General features: G+C 47.3%; 1 protein-coding gene across 3 annotated transcripts in view; it reads left to right on the forward strand.

Moving 5' to 3' along the window:
• TRPV3 (transient receptor potential cation channel subfamily V member 3) overlaps positions 1-11,329 on the forward strand; it is a 37,997-nt gene extending 26,668 nt beyond the window's left edge. Inside the window, exons 13-18 of one of the 3 annotated variants that reach the window (XM_045487699.1) lie at positions 751-916; positions 2,445-2,511; positions 3,844-4,118; positions 5,137-5,267; positions 6,396-6,475; positions 10,388-11,329. In XM_045487699.1, coding sequence (XP_045343655.1) covers positions 751-916; positions 2,445-2,511; positions 3,844-4,118; positions 5,137-5,267; positions 6,396-6,475; positions 10,388-10,401 — 733 coding nt within the window. In that variant the 3' untranslated portion in view covers positions 10,402-11,329. Of the gene's footprint in view, positions 1-750; positions 917-2,444; positions 2,512-3,843; positions 4,119-5,136; positions 5,268-6,395; positions 6,476-6,979; positions 10,363-10,387 lie in introns of those variants that run through there. The other 2 variants (XM_045487697.1, XM_045487698.1) reach the window with 2 other exon arrangements.
• The last annotated feature ends 1,000 nt before the right edge of the window (positions 11,330-12,329 follow it).

Below are 12,329 nucleotides of genomic sequence, written 5' to 3' on the forward strand. Positions count from 1 at the left end.
TTTAGCGTATCTATCATTTAGCATATGTTATAGCTTTTAAAAAGATTTTATTTATTTATTTATTTTTAATATTTATTTATTTTTGAGAGAGAGAGTGTGTGTGAGCAGGGGAGGGTCAGAGAGAGAGAGGGAGACACAGAACCCGAAGCAGGCTCCAGGCTCTGAGCTGTCAGCACAGAGCCTGACGCAGGGCTTGCACCCACAAACGGTGAGATCACGACCTGAGCCGAAGTCAGACACTTAACCGACTGAGCCACCCAGGCACCCCAAAAAAGATTTTAAAAAGTAGGTCGTGGGAGACTTTTGTTATGAATGGCTTTTAAGTATAGACATGGTCAGTTTTTGTCATTTTTGTTAAAAATGCAATTATTCACTGTATCCTGTCTACTCCAGTGGTTTCCTGACCTATGTGGGGCTCAGAAATCACGAGGAATCACGTGGGTGATTTAAAAAACATCCAACCGCCTGGGCTGCTCTGCAGGGCTTTTGAACCAGAATCTCCTTGAATCCTGGGGATCTGTATTTTTAACAAGTCCCTGTCAGCTGCAGCCAGCCCACTGTTGGCTCTGACTCGCATCTGCTGATGGCTCCTGCAAGGCTGGATTTTAGACATGGTTGAGTGGGGCCAGGGCAGCCTCGCCTGTCTCTTTGGCATTAGCCCGCAGGGTGCGGGAGGTTGGGGGTTTGAGTATCTACCCGTATGCTGAGGAGGAGTAAGTAAGGCCCTTGTCTCCTGTGTCTCCTGAACAGTTTTGTCCAAGCTGTGCTTGTGATACTGTCTGTCTTCTTGTACTTGTTTGCCTACAAAGAGTACCTCGCCTGCCTTGTGCTGGCCATGGCCCTGGGCTGGGCCAACATGCTCTACTACACGCGGGGATTCCAGTCCATGGGCATGTACAGCGTCATGATCCAGAAGGTGCGTTGGAGCTTTTGACATCGCAGACAGGCAGGCTCTGCAGCGGGGGAGCCCTCAGAGAATGTCCATTTTCAGGTGGGGAGACAGGTCTGGAGAACAAAAGGCCCTTGTTTCACGGGCCAGCCTCTGCTCTTTCTCCCAAACCCCACCGTCTCTCTTTGCCTTTGGTCAGGCTTTAAGTGTCCAGACCCGAAAACACCTGGCTTGTTGGACACAGGGAAGGAATAACGCTTTATGAAGAAGTGTGCTCACACCCAGGCAGTGGTGTGCTGGTAAATATTTAACGACCAGCTCTCTGGGAAACACACACACACACACACACACACACACACACACACGCACACGCACACACATACACACATTATGTTTATTATAAATTTTACTATGCAAAGGATGAGTAGTACACCATTTACAAATAATAAAATAAATTATGCTCTTTATTGTAAATTCCACATAGCGAGTTGAATCCAGCAGAATGATTTGTTGATTTTGTTGAGCTCTTCCATCTGTTGCCAACCTGTGGTTGCAACTGACAAAAGTATTGTTGCAAGCATAAATGCTGGTTGGTATTTTTCTTGACTTGAAGGTGTGAGATGAAGCCTTATATGGGAACTTCCCTTGTTTGTCAATGATGTGAGCCACTCATTTGCTGAACTGGATGATAATTTTCAAATGCTGGAAGACTGTTTCATTAATGTTATTGTGTAATTCACCATACAGCAGCTACAGATAGGATACATTCGGAAGTTTAATCTGCCTTAACATTTTCTCTATCATTGTCTTAATTCCAGACCTAGACAATCAGCAGAATAATGTCTCTGATTTGTACCATCTACCAATTTCCATGGTGCAAATCCTACCATGGCTGGTTTCCAGCTACCAGTATGACATCATCAAACACAGAGTCGGGAAGAGATGTGCAGTAACACATTATGTAGCACACGCACACCGTATGGCTGCTGTAGATGTAAATAACCTTAAGAGCATAGGTAATTGTAAAATAACTAAGTGATGAGTGTTGAATATTATCTTTGTTTTCAACATAATTTACTTAATTATAAGCTTATGCGATTTAATTTTTAATAATGGTAGTGTTTAAACACCAGCTTACAAAATTCATGAAAATGTAACCGTCAGCTCTTACGAGCGCGTATGTGCTGGCTCCAGCACACCACTGCCCCCAGGAAGTGTGAGGATTTCAGATGTGAGTCTGTGAAGAAAGGTGCTCCCATACAGGCTGAATCATCAGGGACTGAGACAGACTGTGTTCCAGGAGGGAGGAGGGAGGTGAGCAGGAAGGGAAGGGAAGGGAAGGGAAGGGAAGGGAAGGGAAGGAAGGCTTCTTGGAGGAGGTCGGCCTAGAGCTGAACTTTGGAGCATCAGGGGGATTTGTCTAGGGGAAGGGAGGACAGCCTGAGGGAAGGCATGGTTAGGGGGAGGGGCCTGGTGAGGGGAAGCAGTAAGGAGATCAGGGTCTAGTGAATATGTGCTCAAACCTTACCCTTGAATCATGTTTCTTTCTTTATAGGTCATTTTGCATGATGTTCTGAAGTTCTTGTTTGTATATATTGTGTTCTTACTTGGATTTGGAGTAGGTAATTGATTTACAAATAATAGGAACTCCCACATTTGTAAAGCACCTTCTATAGATGTCAAAATGATAAGGCACAGGAGCAGCCTCAGCAACACTTATGTCACCTACCAGTGGAGCACTTGCCATGCTTAGCATTTTCCAAGCATTGTCTTTTTACTTCTCCCAATATCTCGACTAAGGGGGAGTCATCATCCCTGATCATAAGGTAACTGAGGCTTAGAAGCAGACCCGTCACTCTTGTCCATCCACACTGTGGGGTATGCCACCCACATTCACATCCAGCATGTTATGTGGCCCCACAACCTGAGGTAGGCTGGGCAGGTGGTTTTGGCCCCATTTTACAAATAGGAAAACTAAAGTTTGCAGAAATTTGACTCATCAATGGTCTTTGAAAAATAGGAGTAAATTAATGCATGGAGATAACCTCCTTTGGCCCCACGCATCGTGTTACTTGTAGTTTGCTTCGGATGTATCTATGAGAGCCTCTGGTCTGCTGGGGACTGGAGATAGGGAGGCCCCACTTAAAATCTCTTCATTTGTACAACCTGATTTTATTTTTATTTTATTTACAACTCCTGCAGAGAAAGATATCATTGTATTTTCCCATGCCAGTTCTCCTCCTCCCATCCACCAGCCCCCCAGGGATCATTGGCATTTGAAATTAGGCAGCCATTCCCATCTTCTGGTATCTTTGCTGGACCACAATGTGCTTATTTATTTCCTCCTTCACTTGTTTATTTATTCATCCATCCATTTACTCATTAATTTGACCATCCTTCCATCCATCCATCCAACAATGAGCCACTAGTATGGTGTGTTGGAGAGAAGAGAAGAAAGAAGCCAGGTCTTGGCCAGGGGGTCTCCCTACAGAGCATTAGAAAGAGACTCGGGACCTTACAGTCTTGGAGGATGGCCCAGGCTATAGGAAGCTGGGAGTCCAAAGCCTGGTTGGGGAACCAGGGATACATGTGGATTATAATTCACAACTCTGCAAGTCTGTGAGTGATCAAGGGCCAAATGGCAGGGTAGAGGAGCCTGTTTTGTTGGGCAGGAAGAGCTTTCTGCAGGAGGTCAGGGCAAAGAACCAGCCTGATGAAGCTTCCGGGAGCTGAGGCTGGAGGTGGAATCTAAATGGCCAGAGAGAATGAGGCAGTAGGGCTGCAGTGTGTATGTGGCGGCGGGGGGGGGGGGGGGGGGGGGGGGGGGGGGGGGGGGGGGGAGGGCAGGGGGAGAGGGTGGGGGGGGCATGTGTCTACGTGCAAGTATGCATGAGCTTGTTGGGTAATTAGCCAGGCACAGAGCCAGAGGAGAACACCCTGTTATGTCCTCCCAGCCCTGGCTTCATTGATCGAGAAGTGTTCCAGTGACAACAAGGACTGTAGCTCCTATGGCAGCTTCAGCGATTCGGTGCTGGAACTCTTTAAGCTCACTATAGGCCTGGGCGACCTGAACATACAACAGAACTCCAAGTACCCCATCCTCTTTCTGTTCCTGCTCATCACCTACGTCATCCTCACCTTCGTCCTCCTCCTCAACATGCTCATCGCCCTGATGGGAGAGACCGTGGAGAACGTCTCCAAGGAGAGTGAGCGCATCTGGCGTCTACAGGTGAGCCTGGCAGAGGCCCTGGCACGGGGGCCTTCATGGGGACCAAGTTCAGCACACGGTATTGACAACTGTCTGCACCAGTGGATCTGGGGTGGGGGCCTAGGAATCTGCATAAGCGCTCTGCGGTCGGCCAGGTTTGAGGAAGTCTTAGTCCAGGTTCCCTGGGTAGAGGGTCTAGGCAGTGTGACTGGACAGCGGCACATGTGATGCAAACCCAGGCTTATGGACATGTACTGCTCAGAGTTAATGGCGTGATATGTGGATGTTGAACTGTGACCTTAGATTGCATTGAGAGGAGCAGCATAGGGCCTAGGACAATTCTGCTGTCCTCGACCCTGGCTGCCACCTCTTACACGCTGTGGGCCTTATACACTGAGGACACTACCCCACAGGATGGTCCAGAACCGGTTACCAGGCCTGAGAGAGGACTGGAACCTGTGCCTCACAAGAGAAGGTGTTGGAACTAGAGTTCAAGAAGGTGAGGGTTCCCTCAGATATCTGCAGAGCTACTTGTGGGAGGATAGTTTCCTTCTGTGACCCCAGAAGGCAGAACTGAGGTGTTGGGGGCAATGACTAGGAAGTTTCTAATTATTACGGCCTTCTTAATTGGTTCGTTGATTATATTCAGGATAGATTTGACAAATTATTGACAGGAAAACTGCTGAGGGGTAGTCCAAGGCTGGCATGGAGGTCGGACTACGTGATGTCTGCCCCTCTCTTCCCTGTGGGATCCCAGGATCCTAACATTTTCACTTAGGAAGCTGCTGGACTTCCAAAAACATTGTTTACGTTATGTTTAAAGCAATTTGAACACTTTCCCCAAACTTACTGGCTTTTCATTTTTGAAATCTGTGGATTAGCCGAACCCTCAGGATCTATGCATTAAGCGCCCAGTGGAGGGAGAGCTGGCTGTTTGGTGGTGTGTGTGCGTGTACTTGTGTGCACGTGTGCACGTGCGCATGTGTGCACAACCCTGTGGAGCTGTCTTCCTGGGCTGGCTCCTCACTGATGTGCTTAGCCTCATTTATGTCCCCAGAGAGCCAGGACGATTCTGGAGTTTGAGAAAATGTTACCAGAATGGCTGAGAAGCAGGTTCCGGATGGGAGAGCTGTGTAAGGTAGCGGAGGAAGATTTCCGGCTGTGTCTGCGGTAACAAAGGGAGAGGGGCCCCCGGGTGGTGGTGGTCTTTGGGCGGGGAGAGAGAGATGAGGCGGTGAATGTTGGAGAAACGGTGCCACCACTTGCTTCCCAAACCACAGCTACAGTCGGCTCTGACCTCCTCGGAACAGGGAATTTGCTCTCGTGGGGTTGCTAGCCCTGGGATGAGGTTTCTCGAGCTTCTGAAGGGAGAGGAAAGGAGACTGCTGGTTACAGTTCCCCTCTCTGCCCCCTGCAGGGGCCTCCATGGCCTCTCCCTGACACTGTCTGGTTTAGGAAACATTTGCTGGCCTGGCGCTCTTTGTCCTCCTCTCTATCCTGTGTGGGTTCATGTGACACCAGGGGACCCGAGGCACATTTCGTCACTGGCAAGTGGAAAGTGAGACAGCTACTTTCGACAGATATCAGGCTGTCTGGTTTTTAGAAAGTGCTTGTTCATGCCGTGACCAACTTTTCTGACGATCCTACCCCCGTCTGACTGCCTGACCTTACACACTGCCCTCTGTGTATCACCTTACCGGAAACAGCTTCTCTGACTGAGAATCCCACACTGCGGAAACCACCATTTCTGGCTGTCATCCTTAGCCTAACAAGTGTCTCTAATTTTGACACCCTCATTCTAGACATGTTCTCTGAATGTGAACTTCAGCCAAACCACTGCCTCCATTTATAATCTAGCACCTTGGACTCTGCCCACTCTTATTGGGGTTTGAACCCTAACCACCTTCACCTAGTGAGACCTTAACCCTAGTTTAACCCTAAACTTCTAAACTTCCACAAGTTTACTCCTCACACTGTCATATCTCAGCCTGGGCCCTCCTCCCCTCCTTCCCCATAGACCAGTAAGGAGCAGCTGTAGCTGTCTAAAGATGTCCCCTTGACACCTCTCTGAGTTTTGGGGCCCCACACACTGGGAGGAGACCAATCCCTTGAGGCCTGGGAAAATGGGGACTTGGGTAGATTTCAAACCCTAAAAATGCTGACATGACCATGTGAGGTAGGAGTCCCAGATCCCTGGGGTGGACAGAGGAGGGCCGTCTAGGACACCGCAAAAGCCATGCTATTTGTTTGCATCTAATGAGGTGCAGTTGAAAAATAGGATGATTATCACACTTGCAGGATCAATGAGGTGAAGTGGACTGAATGGAAAACGCATGTCTCCTTCCTCAATGAAGATCCAGGGCCTGTAAGACGGACAGGTACTGTTGCTGTCAGAAAGCGTGGCCACCACACCTGTCTGACCATGTGATCTTAGGCAAATCATGTGTGAGGGCCCCGATTTTCCCCATCTGCAAAATGGGAGGGTTGAAGCAAATTGGTTCTCAGGTCCCCTTCAGCGGTGACAGTAAATTTTTTTTTAATGTTTATTTATTTTTGAGAGAGCAGAGTGAGAGTGGGGGAGGGGCAGAGAGAGAGGGAGACAGAATCCGAAGCAGGCTCCAGGCTCCAAGCTGTCAGCACAGAGCCCGATGTGGGGCTCAAACTTACAAACCATGAGATCATGACCTGAGCTGAAGTCAAATGCTTAACTGACTGAGCCACCCAGATGCTCCTCAGCTGTGACATTTTATAACCCTACCTGGAATAACTTTTAAAAATCAGGTGGTGAAAAAAGAATTAGGTGGTGCATTGGGACATGGAAGCCTATGTTACAGAGCACTGCCTTTCTAAAATAGGGATTTTTGGGGTTCTTTTGAAAGCAGATTTCAACAAAATCCAAGATTCTTCCAGGAGCAACAGCAAAACCACCCTGAACGCCTTTGATGAAATAGATGAATTTCCGGAAACTTCGGTGTAGGAGCAGAATGCAGAGCTGGTGTGGGCATGGGCCGTCTGAGGCTGCTGGCTGGCCCTGGACTTGGTGCTGAGGGCTTTGCAGAGTGGAGGAGCCTGGCTCTGTGTGCCTACAAGCAGGAAGCACCCTCATGCTGAGCGGCTGACTGAACTGAGAGTGGCTGCTGTCAGTCTGAGTGGGAAACACCCTGGATTTTTTTTTTACTCAGCAAAGAGTTTGTGTAAATCCATGGTGGGCGGTTCTGAGCCTGGGAGTGAAATCCAGGGTGAAGTCTCTGGGCTCACCAACTGGAGGTCATCTTGGCTGGGAGAGAAGCATGGCAGGGAAGGGACAGAGGCCTGAGGAGCAGAACTTCCTTCCTGCCAACATCTCCTTGACGACCACCCCCCCCCCCCCCCCCCGCTTCCCCCCTCCCCCGGCCCCAATCCCAGCCCACACATTCCACCGGCTCCCTTACTGTGACTGGGCTCCAGAATTGAAGGGATTCTTGATCCCATCCCAGCACAAACAGGGGACTGAACTGAGTGGGACATCCTGGGGGAGGAGGGGACTGAGCTCTGGAAATGCCTTTTTGGACCCTTCAGGGAACAGGAAACTACTCTTGGAATGAGAGCCTTGGCACATCAAGGCTCGAACTGTCTCACACTGAGAGACACTTTTAGTAATTAACACAGGGTTTTTATTTTCAATACAGAAAAGACATTTCAGTTTTGAAAATTACTTCAGATGAAGTATGTGGTTTTAAAATAGATTTTGGGATTTGGGGCAGATATAAGTATTATATACTTGGCCTCAGGGTGGCCAGAGCAGGGACAAAAGGCTTTTCTTCACACACACAAAAGTCCACATGAGACATGCCAGGCAGGGCCCGTGTGGGCTGCTGCGACCTGGGGGAAGAGTTGGCCCTTGTCCTTGTCCTGGCCCTGCAGTCACGCATGCCTCCCAGCTGGGATCGTGGCTTCATCTGAAACAGAAATAGCAGCTGTTCTGTTTATACGGTCTTAAATCTCAGAGGTTACTATTATACAACAGTATTTCTCGTTGGAGGAATTTAACAAAATACCTGAAATGCTCTGGCATTTAATATTTTTGTTAACTGTGAATTTTGAAGCTGAGGAGAAGGAGTGTGAGAAAGGAGTGTTTGCCAAGGCACAGGGCTTGTATTTAGAGCCTCGTCCTCCAATTTCCTCCCCCAGAAATTACACACAGTCAGTCTGGGGCAGAGGTGCAGTGGAGACAGAAGACTTGTTCCCGATCACTGGAGCCTAGACAGCCAGAAAATCTACTCTGCCTTATGTGTCTGGTAAAAGGATTCATGTGGGAATCTTGGAGGGTGGACTTAACAATGATATTAATCATGAATTTTTAATTTTAAAGGGCATAAAAATAAATTTGGCTTTTAGACAACTTAGCAGTTGGCTAGTGGATCTGAGCTGAGGTAAACCGAGGAATGCAGGCCGAGCAGTCCACTCTGCGTACGTTTCTCCACTTGGGGCTGCTCTGCGTGGCAACTACCCTGGGTGAGCAGACGCTTGGCCTTTGTGTCCCTGATGGGCCAGGGCTGAGAGAGGAGGTCGAGGGCGAGCCTGAGACCTGCAAAGTCTGCGGCAGCCCCTGTATTCCCAGCAGATGCCAACCAGGGCTCTAAGCCGCGCTCGGGTCAAGTTCCTGTGTGGGCAGGGGTAGCAGGCACTTGACATGTCCTCTGGAAAGGGGAGATTGGGGGAGGAGGGTTGTCACGGAGGTAGGTGGAGCACGTGTGTTCCAGATGGGCAGAACCAGTGCCAAAGGTTGGAAATTCCAAAGATTTTGGTTCCATTCATCCAGCAACTACTCCAGGTATTTGAGATGTTTACGCAGAACTTTTTAGAGATGTTGTTAAAGATCACGGTCAGATGGACTTCGAGGTCCTTTTAGCCTGGAGATCAGCATCCTATATCTGGAGTTCCCTACTTGCATACATCCAGAACAGGTGCCCTGATCTGAAGTACAGCCATTTGGACCCATGGTGCCATGGTCTGGTCATTCCAAAATTGTTTTTGTTTGGATATGAATGGACAGAGCCACATGGCTCTCCATTTCCCACTTGAACAAAACCTGGGAAGTGAGGCAAATGGAAATCAGTAATGGGATCTTGGTCTTCTCACACATATGGAGAGCTGTTTTCTGTGGGTCTGAATGGAATTTGTTGGCAGGACCATTTTCTGTCCTGGATATTCATCCCTTAAAAAGCTTTCAGCCTAGATCATCTGAGCCTCGGTAGGTTTACCAAAGCAAAAGGAAGCAATGAGTCAGAGATCATTGATTTAAAAAGATCAGTTCCCCTATTTTACACCTGGAAACTACACCCCGGAAAGGAAAGTGGATTTGTTTAAAGCCAGGCAGGAAGTCATACCAGAGCTGTTGGAGCTGGAGTTTCTGACTCCTGGTCTCTCCCAGCTCCGTTTTTTTTTGTTGTTTTTTTTTTTAGCACAGTTATTCAGTAAACTTGAGTCTGCCTTTGTGGTTGCCACATATGTTATGTCAGGGAGGGCTAGGGCTTTTTGCTCAGATGATTCATGATGGCAGTCTGCATTGTCCCAATGATCCCTATGACAGATTTAAAACTCAAGTGTGCACATAGGTGTGTCCAAACCACACACACACACACACACACCGTGCCACATTGAATCCATGGGCATATAAGGACATCTCAAAACTTCATGATTTACATTTCAGTAATTTAAGGGGTAGGCATTTTCCAGGCATGGAATCTCCCATGCTTGGATAATGGTTTTGGCTAGAAATTTTCCTTGAGCTAAACTGCCTCAGGAGGAATCTATTATTCTAGACATCACGTGACGTATCTGTTTGGAATGAAAATGGTGCTTACCTTCCTCTCTGGGTTGTAGCAGAAGGTATGAGGTTGTACTGTGAAGTAATTAAGCTCTTAGAAGGCCCCTGCCTGAGAGAGCCCAGTATTATTGAAGTTCCTTTCCTTCCTCAAAGCCTGGTGAACTGTGGCCTTTTGCTCTGGGCGGGGCCCAGGTCGATGGGCCTTCATCCGGGCCTGTGAGCCATACTTGATTTTTGCATTGATTTACATGTTTATACTGTGATCTTGGTCCCAAACATAGGATTGTCACCTTGTTCTCACTGAATGTGCCTGATCCTTGTAAATTTTAATTCACATACTTAATTTTAGTGTTATGTGTGTAACTCTGTGTTAAATTAAGAAGTCATAGAGAACATTTTAGTGCCAATGAAGAAATGCTTTTACGATTTCTAATAAATATTTATTTTGCCTTGTCATGATCATGATTTATCCTTGTCTTAGGTATGCCAATATGAAGACCAGTTGAGAATCCTGGAGAGTTGCTTTCTCTAGGGATAAAGGGGAGCCCGCCCACTTTTTGGACCTGAAGCATTATTATTGGTTCCAGCTCAGGGACAGTCAGTATGCTGAGACAGGTCACCCTTGTACATCTCCCAGTACACTGAATGTCCAGTATTCCATCTGAACCACTCGACAACTCTGGGGTCAGTTTGAGTAAAGGGAGACCAAGGGAGTTGAAATGACACTCTCAAGGAATCACAGCCAGAAAATGTTAGCGGGTTAGGCCAAATGACCCCCAAGCAGGGATCTATCCATCATGCCCTACTGGCTCTCCACTTATTTTGCATGGTTACAAAACCATGGCTCCACGTGGAGACCAGAAAGTGTAAGTCCCTTCTGTCCACCTCACAGGACCTTTGTGAGGAGGCAATGATGTTACTATCGTTATTCGCCAACTCCTATGTATATGCATGTTTAAAATTCTTTTATTTCATAAGGATGGCAGTTTTTAACTTGAATGCCAAGACACCGCTGGGTCTTGAGGGGTTGCAAAACTTGCAAACAATCTATTAATAAGTGATTTGCTGCATTTGGTGAATTTTTTACTTCCTTCAAATGACTCCTAGAGTAACACCCTTTCCTGGGATGGGTCTTTTTGAGTGGCAAAGAAGTGAGAATTATACATAATCTACATCCTACCTCAAACAAGCTTCGGCCTGTAATCTAGGAATGTGCTATCCACGGGAGCATTCTGGGTGGACTGATAGAAAAAAAAGGTGGAAACCCCTGTCATAGGATATGTTCTGGGAGTGGGATGCCTCGGTCAATCGGTATGAACAGTTTTATGGCTCTTGATATTGTGAAGAATTACCTTCCAAGAGGTATTTTGTAACTTAAGCCTTTAAGATTGTATGTTTCCTATTTATAAAGCTTTTCCAATCACATTGATTGTTTTAATGACACAGTTTTATAGATTTGATAAGTATTATATCCCCATTTAATAAGCAGAGAAATTGAGACTTGGAGAGAGGTAGAAGGACACATAAAGGTCATGGTGCTTTTTCCTGGGCCAAGGATCCAGGCTCCCTGAGGTTTAGTAATTAGTGCGAGTCAGTAGTGCCAATGAGTTTGAATAACAGAGTGGCCTCAGTCACATTTCAGAATATGTCTCATCCAGGTAAAGGGACTATGGGGGTGGGATAGGGTTTCAAGAGGAGGGAACAATGTGGGCAGAGACCTCAAGTTACTAGGGAGCTTGATGCAGCTGAGGATGGAGAAGTCCGTGTGGCCAAGTTTCTGGGAGCAAGGGGACAAGTGACATGAAATGGGGGTGGAGTGGTAGGCAGAGGACTTGTCCAGCTGTCGTGAGGCTTTGAGATTTCATATCAAGGGTTAGGGGAAGCTACTAAAAGGTTTTACACAGAAGAATTATTACATGTGAACACTTCCCTGTTTTTGCAATGGGGTTGCAGGCTAAAAAGGTATATTTTTCCCTGTGTCATCCTTTGGGACGTAGTGACATCTGAAGAGTGTAGAAAAGTAAATTTCACTTGGGAATGATGGGAATACTGAGGACGTGGCTGGGAAAGAAGGAGAGGAGGCATAGAGAAGATAGGGATATTGGTGGATTATGAAGATGCTTCAGCAGAGAAGGGATGTTTGAGCACACTTATTGGGCACTTATTAGATTGCAGATACTGAAAAGACATCGGTAGTATCTTCAAAATGGGACGGAAGCAGAAGGGGCAAAGAGGCAGAGGCCAAGAAGGCTTTACAGATTAAATGAGAGTTGAGGAGCATTTTGAACGAGAAGTAGGAATTAGCTAGAGTGAGGGCTGAATGGGGGAAAGGAGCAGAGGAAGGAGGGAGAGAATTCTGGGTGGGAGGACCAGTCTGTGTGAAGGCATACAGGAATAAAACAACGAGAAGCGGACTAGAACAG

Source organism: Leopardus geoffroyi, chromosome E1 (assembly GCF_018350155.1).
Source record: "Leopardus geoffroyi isolate Oge1 chromosome E1, O.geoffroyi_Oge1_pat1.0, whole genome shotgun sequence".
Classification (NCBI taxonomy): domain Eukaryota; kingdom Metazoa; phylum Chordata; class Mammalia; order Carnivora; family Felidae; genus Leopardus; species Leopardus geoffroyi.